This window comes from Mastacembelus armatus, unplaced genomic scaffold, assembly GCF_900324485.2.
Source record: "Mastacembelus armatus unplaced genomic scaffold, fMasArm1.2, whole genome shotgun sequence".
Taxonomy (NCBI): domain Eukaryota; kingdom Metazoa; phylum Chordata; class Actinopteri; order Synbranchiformes; family Mastacembelidae; genus Mastacembelus; species Mastacembelus armatus.
In genome coordinates, this window is record NW_022872861.1 from 1 (window position 1) to 12599 (window position 12599).

Genomic DNA, 12599 nt, shown 5'->3' on the forward strand with positions numbered 1-12599 from the left:
CACAGGTGAACATCACATGCCTGGCATTTCCAAGGAGTGTCCTGCCTCTTGCCACTCTTTGCTTTGCAAAGCGCACAGATCCGGCGACCAGCGGTGGCATCTGAGGCCTGTCCAGCTCCTGGAACTGGCACATGGTCAACATTTGGTTTTATTTCTGTGACACATCACAGAGCTCTACATTAGCTCTTCCATAAACTCCTTGTGGCTCATGTTGCCATAAAGCTCTTTGTGTACAATATAGGCATTGGTGGCCGCAATGTCCAAGAAGTGTGGAAACAACTTCCTGTACCACTTCATTGTCTTGTGCTGTGCAGTGTAGTACTGTAGCAGCTGATCGGACAGGCCAACACCCCCCATATGCTGGTTGTAGGCAATCACAGGGGCAGGACATGGAAAACTCTTTGTCCTCCATCCATTTTGTGTTTTCACCCTCCTCTGCATGGTGTCTCCTGTTTGAGCAGCATGGATGGTGGAACAGACAGACACCTCTCGTGCGTCCATCCATTTCACAAACACAAGATGTTCATCTCGAATCCACCTCATGGAGCCCCTCGCAGATTTGCTGGTGAGTGAGTTAGCTGCATCCTGAGGGCAATCCTTCCTGTTGTCTCTGTAGGTCCCACATGCACCAAACTTCAAAGCAAACAAGTCTGTTAGCAGTTTGGGACTAGTGTAAAAATTATCCATGTATACATGGTACCCAGAGCCCAAAACTGTACGGTCCAACAGAGACATCACAGCATCATAAGACAGTCCATGGCCTGTGGGAAAGCTGTTCTTCCCTGTGTACACAGCAAAATCCACCGTATATCCATTTGATGAGTCCGCAAGAACAAACAACTTGAAGCCCCACCTGGTTGGCGTGGCTTTCATGCACTGAGTCATCTCTGTGTTTGCTTTGCAGGCCACCACTCTTTCATTCACTGCCAGATTTCGTCTTGGATGATAAATGGTCTTACATGCAAGCCGTATAGTGTCCATGAGGGGTCTGACCTGAAAAGACAGTCATGTTCAGCCGTGCCCCTCTTTCTGTCATTTCCTTTCTGCACCTGGGTGACTCATGTGCAGATTCCATGAAATGGTGCGGTATCTGTCCCTTGACATGACTGTGGCAGGAAAAGGAACAGAGAAAAGACTATCCTGCCGCCAGTAGTCTCTGATGGACTTCAACTTCACCATGGATATGTAGAAGACCAGCCCAATGTAACGGTACAGCTCACTGATGCCGACGTCTGTCCATTTATATTTACGGCCCTTTGCACGGGACTTGGCAGCCTGAGCGTTGGTGTTTCGACACAGAGTTAACACAGCACTTTCAGAAAAAAACATCTTGAAGAGACTCATGGGAGAGTGTGCATCACGGGGTTTTAGCTGTGGTCCAGGTTCCCGTTTGGGCAGGAATCTCAGAGCCTGTGGAGCCACGTCAATATCAGTCTCTGTTTTCCATGACAGAGTGGGCTGCTTGTCTGCTTTGGCTCTCTTTGCCACAGGTTCCTTTGCACCGTTTTTCCCACATCTGCAATAAAAAGGTAAAATAACTACATTATTAACGTTATAGTGATTATAGTGATGTTCACTGATATTCACCACATTAGCCCACATTTTACCAGAGTAAATAAACTGTGGTAACATCTGTTAGCATTTATTTTTCACAGTACCTTAGTATATATATATATATATATATATATATATATGTATGTATGATGAGAGAACAGCCAATAACAGATGAACTATATTTTAACACTATCACCAGTCATATGTGGTTTTATACAGCCGAACAACATTTTACATCATGAAGGGAAAGAGAGAGAAATAACCAAAGGCTTACTCGTCAGGAATCACATCCTCCTTTGGGTCCAGTCGCTCTTCGAAATGCAGACGTTCTTCATCGGAGTCTGGATCTTCCTCTGAGGACAAAGTACAGTCTTCGTCGCTGTCCAGAGCCGGAACTGCTGCTTCACGATCCATCATCCAAAGGTGCAGGAAAAGTGAATAGTGAATAAATCCTACGATGAGGCTGGACGTTTTATGCCATTTCTCGGGGGCGTGGACATAAAAAACTTGGTTCCGCTCAGATTATTTCCATATGAACAGTCCGACCTAAAAAAAGAGATCGTTTATTTTCGACTGAAGACAATTCCACCCCGTTTTGTTCTAAGTGTTTACAAATAAAACTAGACCCCTAAGCTTCGAATAATACACTGCGTTTAACGATACGATCAAAACCGACAGCGAACTAGTAGCTTGTTTTGTCCTTATCAGGAAGCGACGTGAAAGGCGTTGGCCGTTCCCAGTATTTAAAGCATTTCCGCGGACGTATTAGAAGAACATACGCTGTGGGCGGTGCTAATGACCTCATCCAAGTACGTCGGCCCTTCCTACTGTTTGTTTCGTTCTGTCGCCGCCTGATTTTAAATTGATGCTTGAATTTCAACTTTAAAGTGTGTGAAATTAGTGGAACCAGTTCAGTTTGTGACATAATTTAGAAACAGGAATTGGCTTCAGTTTATGCTCAAGTGGTTTAATTGTTTCAGTCATAGATTTTAATTTGATATTGAAGCCAGACAATAACCGGAAGTGACTCTTTAAGGAAAGTGTGTGGCTCTTAAAAGAGCCGTTGTGTGTGTAAAGCGGAGCTCAGGTCCAGTCTACTTGGCCTTGGCGGGTTTCTCAGTCTTCTTGGGCAGCAGCACGGCCTGGATGTTGGGCAGCACGCCGCCCTGAGCGATGGTGACTCCGCCCAGCAGCTTGTTGAGCTCCTCGTCGTTGCGGACGGCCAGCTGCAGGTGGCGGGGGATGATCCTGGTCTTCTTGTTGTCGCGGGCGGCGTTCCCGGCCAACTCCAGGATCTCAGCGGTCAGGTACTCCAGCACCGCCGCCAAGTACACCGGGGCTCCGGCGCCGACGCGCTCGGCGTAGTTGCCCTTCCTCAGCAGCCTGTGGACACGACCCACCGGGAACTGGAGTCCAGCCCGGGAAGAACGGGTCTTAGCCTTGGCTCTGGCTTTACCGGCTCCTTTACCACGTCCAGACATGTTTCAAGTTTGAAGTTCTAAGAAAATCGAACAACTGTCACCACTGAGCCAAAACCTGCCTTATATCTCCACCAGCTGTTCGCTCATTGGCTCCAGTTTGTCTTAAGTACGTTCCACCAATCAGAAAGAAGCGCGTTCCTGCCCGTTTCCGCCATTTTCACTATTGTCAATTTCAAAATTTTCTAGACACGTCAGCAGGAAAGATAATTTAACAAACAGTAACGAAACTGTAAAAGCAAAAAAAAAAAAGCATTACAAAACAATGATTTGATACAGTCAACATTTGTCTGGTTCTATTTGCTGAGAGAATTTAATCTTAATTTGACCTTTAGCTTTTTCAAACCAGTTGTTGGACTGACAGTGTTTCATAGAGCTTTCATTAAATAACGAATTGTTATGTTTCTAGAGGCTTATTATGGATGTCATTGTTTGAAGTTTCAGCTCAATGAAAGAAGCTGAAAGACAAAGGAAAACTGACCTGAATATCAAATGTTTTTTGGACAGAAAACATTTATATCACATTAAAATGAAAAGCTGTAATTGGGACTAACAGTGTTTTAGGCTGCCAATTTCCAAAAGTGTTTGTTCCCAACTTCCTAATTTCTGCCAGAATATGTGAACTGTTACAGAACAAGACCCCAATAGACAGTGTTTAACAAGCATTTCCTCAGAACTCATTTTCACATAAGAGGAAGATGCTGCTCTGAGAGTGGAGGTATGTGGCTCTTAAAAGAGCCGTTGTTGGTTTGGATAAGGCCGGGGGAGTCTAAGCTCTCTCTCCGCGGATGCGTCGGGCCAGCTGGATGTCTTTGGGCATGATGGTGACCCTCTTGGCGTGGATGGCGCACAGGTTGGTGTCCTCGAACAGGCCCACCAGGTAAGCCTCGCTGGCCTCCTGCAGAGCCATGACGGCCGAGCTCTGGAAGCGCAGATCGGTCTTGAAGTCCTGAGCGATCTCCCTGACCAGGCGCTGGAAGGGCAGCTTGCGGATCAGCAGCTCGGTGGATTTCTGGTAGCGGCGGATCTCTCGCAGAGCCACGGTACCGGGCCTGTAACGGTGGGGCTTCTTGACTCCGCCGGTGGCCGGGGCGCTCTTACGGGCAGCCTTGGTGGCCAACTGCTTCCTGGGGGCTTTGCCTCCGGTGGATTTGCGGGCGGTCTGCTTGGTTCGGGCCATTTTCAGTCCTGTCTCTCGTCTGTGTTCACAGCGAACAAGGAATACGCTGCCACTGCAGCACAGCGGCTTATAAAGGGGCTGCCGGAGCCAGCTCAACGCTGATTGGCCCAGACCGGGAGACGCGCGAAGCGGAGCTGAGCAGCCATTGGAGCAAATAATTTGAAAAGTGAAAATGAGCCAATCAGCTCCAGCGGCCGGTTGACGCTTGTGACCAGGGTTCACAGGCTTCGAGTCAGTGAAGGAAGAATGTGTGAAGAGTAATTTGTAATGAAAAGTCGTGAAATGAAATAAAGAGTCGATTTATTCTTCTGCTGTGACTGGGACATAAATGTGGCGCCTTTGAAGTCGAAGCGATCGTCAGTCTACGTGTTTGTTGTGTGAGTTAGAATTAGTCCGACAGGAACAAAGCGGGAGAGCGGGATGAATGAAAGAAAGGTGCAATAATGTGCCCATGAAATCCCCCGCAGGCCTGAAGTGTGACTGAGGTGCGTTTGTTGTTTGTGAGAAATGGACGGAGGTGATTGTGAGGTGGTGGATGTTTGTCCGGACATGGTGGTTTGTCCGGGTCCCGGCTGAGTGTGGGACAGGACGGGGCGAGAAGCGGGGACAGTGCGGGGAGAGAGTGTATGTGCAGGAAGGGCTCAGTAGCGGAGGATGTAGTGGCTCTTAAAAGAGCCTTTGAGGGGGGGGAGCGGCGCTTGTGAGGAGCCGCTTTACTTCTTGGCCGCGGCTTTCTTGGCCGGAGCTTTCTTGGCCGCTGGCTTCTTGGGCGCGGGCTTGGTCTTGGTCTTTTTGACGGCGGGCTTCTTGGGGCTCTTGGCCGCGGGCTTCTTGGGACTCTTGGCCGCGGGCTTCTTGGCTGGCGCCTTCTTGGCTGGAGCTTTCTTCGGGGACTTCTTGGCTGCGGGCTTCTTGGCTGGCGCTTTCTTGGCCGCGGCGGGTTTCTTGGCCGCGGCGGGCTTCTTGGCTTTTGCTGGCGCCTTCTTCTTGACCACCTTCTTGGCTGGCTTAGCGGCGCTGGGCTCCTTCTTGGCGAGCTTGAAGGAGCCGGACGCCCCGGTGCCTTTGGTCTGGCTCAGGGTCCCTTTGGTCACCAGCTTGGTGACGGCGGTGTTGATGCGCTTGTTGGCCTTGGTGACGTCGACGCCTTTGGCGGCCAGCACCTTTTTGAGCGCCGCCAGCGAAGTCCCCTTGCGCTCATTGGACTCTGCCACGGCGCTGACGATCAGCTTCGAGAGGCTGGGTCCGTCCTTCTTGGGCCGGGCTGCGCTCTTCTTCTTGGGGGCCTTGGCCGCAGCCTTGGCCGGGGCGGCTGCTGGAGCTTCTTCCGCCATTCTCGTGTGTCGGTTGTCTGCTGTGCGAGTCTGAAGGTGTCCGCTCTCAGCGCAGGAGGCGGGACTTATAACGACCATGAGAACCGTGGAGAGGCAACGCACACAGCCGCGCCGCTGCCTGCTCGGATATGGCCGCACTTGTGTTTTCTCTCCCAGCTTCGGGGCATCAAAGTCCCGCAGAACCAACGCGTGGAGACCCGAGCGCCGCCGCAGCCCCGAGAAACGCTTCTTCCCTCCGTGCCCAGCTCGCGCTTCCGCACCAGCGCGCTCTCATGCGGTCCCAGGAGCCCCCAGACCTGTCCCGCACCGCGTCGCTTCGTGCAGCCCGCGGCCGCTTTTCTCCACATTTCGCCTCCTAAAGCGGGTCAAAGTGGTTCGGGTGAGACCGGGCGGTCGTGTTCCGGTCCTCACACACTTGGGAAGACTCGGTCAAAGTGAAATCGCTGGTCGAATCAGACTCGTTCAGTTTGAACGGCTCATGTTTGGGCTGCGGGTAAACACACGGACGCTGCCGGTGACGGAGCCGGTTCCACGTACTCTGTCACACGTGGAGTTTTGGGTCCTGAGCTGATTTTTATATCTGAATTAATTTTGTTGCTGTAATATCAGGCTATAAATATAACATCATTTCTATTATAATAATCGGACTCGGATAATCAGCCAGGTTCAGTTGGACCAATATATTTTCTGCTGCTGCAGTTTTTCCTGTAAACCTGAGCTGATGCTTCACTGACACACAGAATCAATAAAATAATGAACTAAATAAAAATAAAACAAAAATGTGTTTACAGCCTTGAAGTGCAGCTACATGCAGGCTCAGTGTAGAAAACACAATGTAATGAATATTAATAAACACCTGTACATTTCGGCAGGTGCGCTCCATTTCTATAGCGCCATGTGTAGAAACAACAGTCAAATTCAGATTTGTACAAAACAAGAAAACAAGGAGACACAAAACCACTAACTGGACCCAGGAAACAGCAGGAAGCAGCAGAAAGCAGCAGCAGAAAACAGTCAGTTTTGCTTTTCACACATTGGTCCTGTGATAAAGTCAGTTGTATTTCAGTTTCCGTAGTGTAGTGGTTATCACGTTCGCCTCACACGCGAAAGGTCCCCGGTTCGAAACCGGGCGGAAACATATTTGTTGTTTTTTTTTTTTCTCCTTTTTCATTCACCTGTGTTGATCTTGCCACCAATGTGCACGTGACTTCTCAGTGACTCCTTGTCTCTATATTCTTTCAGGATATGTTCTTATTTTGACAAACTGCAAAAAATAGTTTTTCACTCATGGTCATGTTTAGAATAAATAACCAGGATCTTTATAAATGAAAAATACTCAAAGTACTAATGTTCATGGCTGAGTTTTCAACCATTAATGAGAAGCTATTAGTACTGCTGAGGGATGTTACTGATGGACAACATCTCTCTTTGATTCCACTTTGACAGGAGTACTGAGATTGACAAGTCTGTATTGAAAACTTTAAGTAAAAGCCCCAAAGTACCATCATCCAAATGTATTTGAAGTATCCAAAGTAAAAGTACTCATTGTGCAGAATGGCCCATTTCACATGAATGGATCTGATATTATTGGATTGTAATTATTGATGATTATTGTGTTGATCACTGTAATGTTGGAGCTGACGTTAACTACCTTATATACTTCTAATTTGAAGTACTTTATATACCGCTGGGTAGCTGACGTTAACTACCTTATATACTTCTAATTTGAAGTACTTTATATACCGCTGGGTAGCTGACGTTAACTACCTTATATACTTCTAATTTGAAGTACTTTATATACCGCTGGGTAGCTGACGTTAACTACCTTATATACTTCTAATTTGAAGTACTTTATATACCGCTGGGTAGCTGACGTTAACTACCTTATATACTTCTAATTTGAAGTACTTTATATACCGCTGGGTAGCTGATGTTAACTACCTTATATACTTCTAATTTGAAGTACTTTAGGAACCCAGGCGCTTTAGTGTTATCCTTAGAATATGGGTCTAAACAGACTTAAAATAAGGTTTGGAATCTCCAACTGTAGTCTACTCGATCCTAGACGTAAGAGTCCGGGACTCAGGATCGTAGCCGCAGATAGTCTGTGTTGAGGTACTTTTAGTCCATCAGGGATGGGACAAACTGAAAGGACCCACAAATATGGGTCAGCCTGGTCCGATAGTAGATATCATAATGGGCAAATATGGTTATTCCTGTAAAGCACTTTGAATTACTCTGTTTATGAATTGTGCTATATAAATAAATTTGAAGTACTTTATATACCACCGGGTAGCTGACGTTATTTACCTTATATACTTCTGATTTAAGTTAAGTTGAAGCCAAACTGATGTTCTGTGTATCTAATGTACTTGGTCATTCTGTACAAAGATCAGAAACTGGACATGCCTCTAACTCCGAATTCAAAACAGTTAAAATCCATGGTCAAAAAAAAAAACAGTAAGACATACATCCCTGTTCTTAATAATGTTGCTCCTAAACTCAAGTATTTTTGAAGTCAAATCAAAGATTCAGATAATGTGTAAACGTCACAACGTTCATATAAAAAGGAAAAGCTCTTCGTTCTGGGTGAGTGGCCCTGAAAAGGGCCTTTTTTTGTGGGCCAAGAAACAAGTTTATTTGGAGCTGGTGTACTTGGTCACGGCCTTGGTGCCCTCGGACACGGCGTGTTTAGCCAGCTCGCCGGGCAGCAGCAGGCGGACGGCGGTCTGGATCTCCCTAGACGTGATGGTGGAGCGCTTGTTGTAGTGCGCCAGGCGGGAAGCCTCCCCGGCGATCCTCTCGAAGATGTCGCTGACGAAGGAGTTCATGATGCTCATGGCCTTGGAGGAGATCCCGGTGTCGGGGTGGACCTGCTTCAGCACCTTGTACACGTAGATGGCGTAGCTCTCCTTCCTGGTCCTTCTCTTCTTCTTGCCGGTCTTCGTAACGCTCTTAGAGACGGCTTTCTTGGAGCCCTTTTTCGGCGCTTTCACTTGCTCAGGCATGGCTGCTGGTTCTGACAGTTCATTTACAGCTGAAGGTTGTAGCTGTCGGCGAGCGCTGCTTTTATAGTCCCCTTCATGCAAATATTACTGTGCGGTCGCTCGTCCAGGATTGGTTAGTTTTCTCAGTAGGTTTGCGCATGCGCCAGACAAATTCCCGCCTTTTAGCTGTCTGCAGTGTTTATGGAGAATCTCATGTTTCCATGATGGAGAATAAAAATAGTATATTAGCCCGATATTTAACTAATATGTTGTAATAAAATCTAAAAGGTCATGTATGTCCCATATTGCTCTGCAGGATTATCAGAATATTTGGACTCACCTTCCAGCAGACACTTATTCGTCAAAAAAACAAACATATTAATGTCTAAAGTCTGACAACACTGTAATCAGCACAAACTGGGTACAAAAATATGTGAGCAGAAAGTTTATACATGATTGTGTCTTAGAGAAAAAAGTGTTTATGCATGGTTAGTGAAAAACTAGTGTTTGCTTCAAAATGATGTGAAAATCATCTTGTTCACTCATCCACAACAATACACTGATTTAAGTTTTCCAAGACACTTTCTGTTCAGAAAAGACGAGGCCTGATCATGAATAATCATGTGATTGACCTGAGAAGACAAAGACTCACAGAATGAGATGCACAATGAGCCTTTCAGTCAGGAATGTGGCTGAGCAGAAATTACTATGAAGAAGAAAGTGAGGACAAAAGAAATTTGTATATTTTCTGTTTGTAGTTTATTTAGAATATAGTAAGATGTCAATGGTACAGAAGATACTTTCAGGGTAAAACAAGGTAAACAGGAACAGTAAACAGGTGTGAGGTTTGTAAAAGCCCACTCTCACACCCGATGTATAACCTCTTCTCTCACATAATACACAGAATGGAACAGCTACACAACTTTGTGCCAGTCTAGGAAACAGTTCCTTTTCAGCTGAACACACAGGTGAACATCACATGCCTGGCATTTCCAAGGAGTGTCCTGCCTCTTGCCACTCTTTGCTTTGCAAAGCGCACAGATCCGGCGACCAGCGGTGGCATCTGAGGCCTGTCCAGCTCCTGGAACTGGCACATGGTCAACATTGGTGAATTTTGGTTTTACTTTCTGTGACACATCACAGAGCTCTACAACTAGCTCTTCCATAAACTCCTTGTGGCTCATGTTGCCATAAAGCTCTTTGTGTACAATATAGGCATTGGTGGCCGCAATGTCCAAAAAGTGGAGAAACAACTTCCTGTACCACTTCATTGTCTTGTGCTGTGCAGTGTAGTACTGTAGCAGCTGATCGGACAGGCCAACACCCCCCATATGCTGGTTGTAGGCAATCACAGGGGCAGGACATGGAAAACTCTTTGTCCTCCATCCATTTTGTGTTTTCACCCTCCTCTGCACGGTGTCTCCTGTTTGAGCAGCATGGATGGTGGAACAGACAGACACCTCTCGTGCGTCCATCCATTTCACAAACACAAGATGTTCATCTCGAATCCACCTCATGGAGCCCCTCGCAGATTTGCTGGTGAGTGAGTTAGCTGCATCCTGAGGGCAATCCTTCCTGTTGTCTCTGTAGGTCCCACATGCACCAAACTTCAAAGCAAACAAGTCTGTTAGCAGTTTGGGACTAGTGTAAAAATTATCCATGTATACATGGTACCCAGAGCCCAAAACTGTACGGTCCAACAGAGACATCACAGCATCATAAGACAGTCCATGGCCTGTGGGAAAGCTGTTCTTCCCTGTGTACACAGCAAAATCCACCGTATATCCATTTGATGAGTCCGCAAGAACAAACAACTTGAAGCCCCACCTGGTTGGCGTGGCTTTCATGCACTGAGTCATCTCTGTGTTTGCTTTGCAGGCCACCACTCTTTCATTCACTGCCAGATTTCGTCTTGGATGATAAATGGTCTTACATGCAAGCCGTATAGTGTCCATGAGGGGTCTGACCCTGAAAAGACAGTCATGTTCAGCCGTGCCCCTCTTTCTGTCATTTTCCTTGTCTGCACCTGGGTGACTCATGTGCAGATTCCATGAAATGGTGCGGTATCTGTCCCTTGACATGACTGTGGCAGGAAAAGGAACAGAGAAAAGACTATCCTGCCGCCAGTAGTCTCTGATGGACTTCAACTTCACCATGGATATGTAGAAGACCAGCCCAATGTAACGGTACAGCTCACTGATGCCGACGTCTGTCCATTTATATTTACGGCCCTTTGCACGGGACTTGGCAGCCTGAGCGTTGGTGTTTCGACACAGAGTTAACACAGCACTTTCAGAAAAAAACATCTTGAAGAGACTCATGGGAGAGTGTGCATCACGGGGTTTTAGCTGTGGTCCAGGTTCCCGTTTGGGCAGGAATCTCAGAGCCTGTGGAGCCACGTCAATATCAGTCTCTGTTTTCCATGACAGAGTGGGCTGCTTGTCTGCTTTGGCTCTCTTTGCCACAGGTTCCTTTGCACCGTTTTTCCCACATCTGCAATAAAAAGGTAAAATAAACTACATTATTAACGTTATAGTGATTATAGTGATGTTCACTGATATTCACCACATTAGCCCACATTTTACCAGAGTAAATAAACTGTGGTAACATCTGTTAGCATTTATTTTTCACAGTACCTTAGTATATATATATATATATATATATATATATGTATGTATGATGAGAGAACAGCCAATAACAGATGAACTATATTTTAACACTATCACCAGTCATATGTGGTTTTATACAGCCGAACAACATTTTACATCATGAAGGGAAAGAGAGAGAAATAACCAAAGGCTTACTCGTCAGGAATCACATCCTCCTTTGGGTCCAGTCGCTCTTCGAAATGCAGACGTTCTTCATCGGAGTCTGGATCTTCCTCTGAGGACAAAGTACAGTCTTCGTCGCTGTCCAGAGCCGGAACTGCTGCTTCACGATCCATCATCCAAAGGTGCAGGAAAAGTGAATAGTGAATAAATCCTACGATGAGGCTGGACGTTTTATGCCATTTCTCGGGGGCGTGGACATAAAAAACTTGGTTCCGCTCAGATTATTTCCATATGAACAGTCCGACCTAAAAAAAGAGATCGTTTATTTTCGACTGAAGACAATTCCACCCCGTTTTGTTCTAAGTGTTTACAAATAAAACTAGACCCCTAAGCTTCGAATAATACACTGCGTTTAACGATACGATCAAAACCGACAGCGAACTAGTAGCTTGTTTTGTCCTTATCAGGAAGCGACGTGAAAGGCGTTGGCCGTTCCCAGTATTTAAAGCATTTCCGCGGACGTATTAGAAGAACATACGCTGTGGGCGGTGCTAATGACCTCATCCAAGTACGTCGGCCCTTCCTACTGTTTGTTTCGTTCTGTCGCCGCCTGATTTTAAATTGATGCTTGAATTTCAACTTTAAAGTGTGTGAAATTAGTGGAACCAGTTCAGTTTGTGACATAATTTAGAAACAGGAATTGGCTTCAGTTTATGCTCAAGTGGTTTAATTGTTTCAGTCATAGATTTTAATTTGATATTGAAGCCAGACAATAACCGGAAGTGACTCTTTAAGGAAAGTGTGTGGCTCTTAAAAGAGCCGTTGTGTGTGTAAAGCGGAGCTCAGGTCCAGTCTACTTGGCCTTGGCGGGTTTCTCAGTCTTCTTGGGCAGCAGCACGGCCTGGATGTTGGGCAGCACGCCGCCCTGAGCGATGGTGACTCCGCCCAGCAGCTTGTTGAGCTCCTCGTCGTTGCGAACGGCCAGCTGCAGGTGGCGGGGGATGATCCTGGTCTTCTTGTTGTCGCGGGCGGCGTTCCCGGCCAACTCCAGGATCTCAGCGGTCAGGTACTCCAGCACCGCCGCCAAGTACACCGGGGCTCCGGCGCCGACGCGCTCGGCGTAGTTGCCCTTCCTCAGCAGCCTGTGGACACGACCCACCGGGAACTGGAGTCCAGCCCGGGAAGAACGGGTCTTAGCCTTGGCTCTGGCTTTACCGGCTCCTTTACCACGTCCAGACATGATTTTAACGTTTCAAACTGTTTTCAAAAGTCGTGAGAAGGTGTAATGGCAGGGC

General features: G+C 46.9%; 7 protein-coding genes and 1 non-coding gene across 8 annotated transcripts; 1 reads left to right on the forward strand and 7 right to left on the reverse strand.

Annotated features, from left to right (window-relative positions):
* Positions 1 to 1032: 1032 nt before the first annotated feature.
* On the reverse strand, positions 1033 to 2293 carry LOC113132328 (piggyBac transposable element-derived protein 4-like). The gene is made up of 2 exons (XM_026310315.1): positions 1829 to 2293; positions 1033 to 1516 (listed from the first exon to the last, which is right to left on the reverse strand). Exons 1-2 carry the CDS (start codon positions 1969 to 1971, stop codon positions 1033 to 1035), a joined length of 627 nt encoding a protein of 208 aa, XP_026166100.1. The 5' UTR covers positions 1972 to 2293.
* Positions 2294 to 2580: 287 nt separating this feature from the next.
* LOC113132330 (histone H2A-like) lies at positions 2581 to 3055 on the reverse strand. The gene has a single exon (XM_026310317.1). It carries the CDS (start codon positions 3033 to 3035, stop codon positions 2649 to 2651), a length of 387 nt encoding a protein of 128 aa, XP_026166102.1. The 5' UTR covers positions 3036 to 3055; the 3' UTR covers positions 2581 to 2648.
* Positions 3056 to 3742: 687 nt separating this feature from the next.
* Positions 3743 to 4236, reverse strand: LOC113132329 (histone H3). Its single transcript, XM_026310316.1, has one exon. It carries the CDS (start codon positions 4210 to 4212, stop codon positions 3802 to 3804), a length of 411 nt encoding a protein of 136 aa, XP_026166101.1. The 5' UTR covers positions 4213 to 4236; the 3' UTR covers positions 3743 to 3801.
* Positions 4237 to 4902: 666 nt separating this feature from the next.
* Positions 4903 to 5703, reverse strand: LOC113132334 (histone H1-like). The gene has a single exon (XM_026310320.1). The coding sequence runs from the start codon at positions 5622 to 5624 to the stop codon at positions 4926 to 4928; it is 699 nt and encodes a 232-aa protein (XP_026166105.1). The 5' UTR covers positions 5625 to 5703; the 3' UTR covers positions 4903 to 4925.
* Positions 5704 to 6611: 908 nt separating this feature from the next.
* On the forward strand, positions 6612 to 6684 carry trnav-cac (transfer RNA valine (anticodon CAC)). The gene has a single exon. It is a non-coding gene; the product is annotated as a tRNA-Val (tRNA).
* Positions 6685 to 8109: 1425 nt separating this feature from the next.
* On the reverse strand, positions 8110 to 8565 carry LOC113132333 (histone H2B 1/2-like). The gene has a single exon (XM_026310319.1). It carries the CDS (start codon positions 8552 to 8554, stop codon positions 8183 to 8185), a length of 372 nt encoding a protein of 123 aa, XP_026166104.1. The 5' UTR covers positions 8555 to 8565; the 3' UTR covers positions 8110 to 8182.
* Positions 8566 to 9265: 700 nt separating this feature from the next.
* LOC113132326 (piggyBac transposable element-derived protein 4) lies at positions 9266 to 11810 on the reverse strand. Its single transcript, XM_026310313.2, has 2 exons — positions 11338 to 11810; positions 9266 to 11026 (listed from the first exon to the last, which is right to left on the reverse strand). Exons 1-2 carry the CDS (start codon positions 11478 to 11480, stop codon positions 9448 to 9450), a joined length of 1722 nt encoding a protein of 573 aa, XP_026166098.1. The 5' UTR covers positions 11481 to 11810; the 3' UTR covers positions 9266 to 9447.
* A 279-nt stretch (positions 11811 to 12089) lies between these two features.
* On the reverse strand, positions 12090 to 12554 carry LOC113132332 (histone H2A-like). Its single transcript, XM_026310318.1, has one exon. It carries the CDS (start codon positions 12542 to 12544, stop codon positions 12158 to 12160), a length of 387 nt encoding a protein of 128 aa, XP_026166103.1. The 5' UTR covers positions 12545 to 12554; the 3' UTR covers positions 12090 to 12157.
* Between the last annotated feature and the right edge of the window lie 45 nt (positions 12555 to 12599).

What these genes read in the sequence shown, in the direction of transcription:
- LOC113132334 (XM_026310320.1), bottom strand. Translation starts at nt 5,624, where the DNA reads ATGGTCGTTATAAGTCCCGCCTCCTGCGCTGAGAGCGGACACCTTCAG.
- LOC113132326 (XM_026310313.2), bottom strand. Translation starts at nt 11,480, where the DNA reads ATGATGGATCGTGAAGCAGCAGTTCCGGCTCTGGACAGCGACGAAGAC. An exon ending in GAGGATGTGATTCCTGACGA is followed by an intron (nt 11,027 to 11,337) that starts GTAAGCCTTTGG and finishes TTTTTATTGCAG; the next exon opens with ATGTGGGAAAAACGGTGCAA.
- LOC113132333 (XM_026310319.1), bottom strand. Translation starts at nt 8,554, where the DNA reads ATGCCTGAGCAAGTGAAAGCGCCGAAAAAGGGCTCCAAGAAAGCCGTC.
- LOC113132330 (XM_026310317.1), bottom strand. Translation starts at nt 3,035, where the DNA reads ATGTCTGGACGTGGTAAAGGAGCCGGTAAAGCCAGAGCCAAGGCTAAG.
- LOC113132329 (XM_026310316.1), bottom strand. Translation starts at nt 4,212, where the DNA reads ATGGCCCGAACCAAGCAGACCGCCCGCAAATCCACCGGAGGCAAAGCC.
- LOC113132328 (XM_026310315.1), bottom strand. Translation starts at nt 1,971, where the DNA reads ATGATGGATCGTGAAGCAGCAGTTCCGGCTCTGGACAGCGACGAAGAC. An exon ending in GAGGATGTGATTCCTGACGA is followed by an intron (nt 1,517 to 1,828) that starts GTAAGCCTTTGG and finishes TTTTTATTGCAG; the next exon opens with ATGTGGGAAAAACGGTGCAA.
- LOC113132332 (XM_026310318.1), bottom strand. Translation starts at nt 12,544, where the DNA reads ATGTCTGGACGTGGTAAAGGAGCCGGTAAAGCCAGAGCCAAGGCTAAG.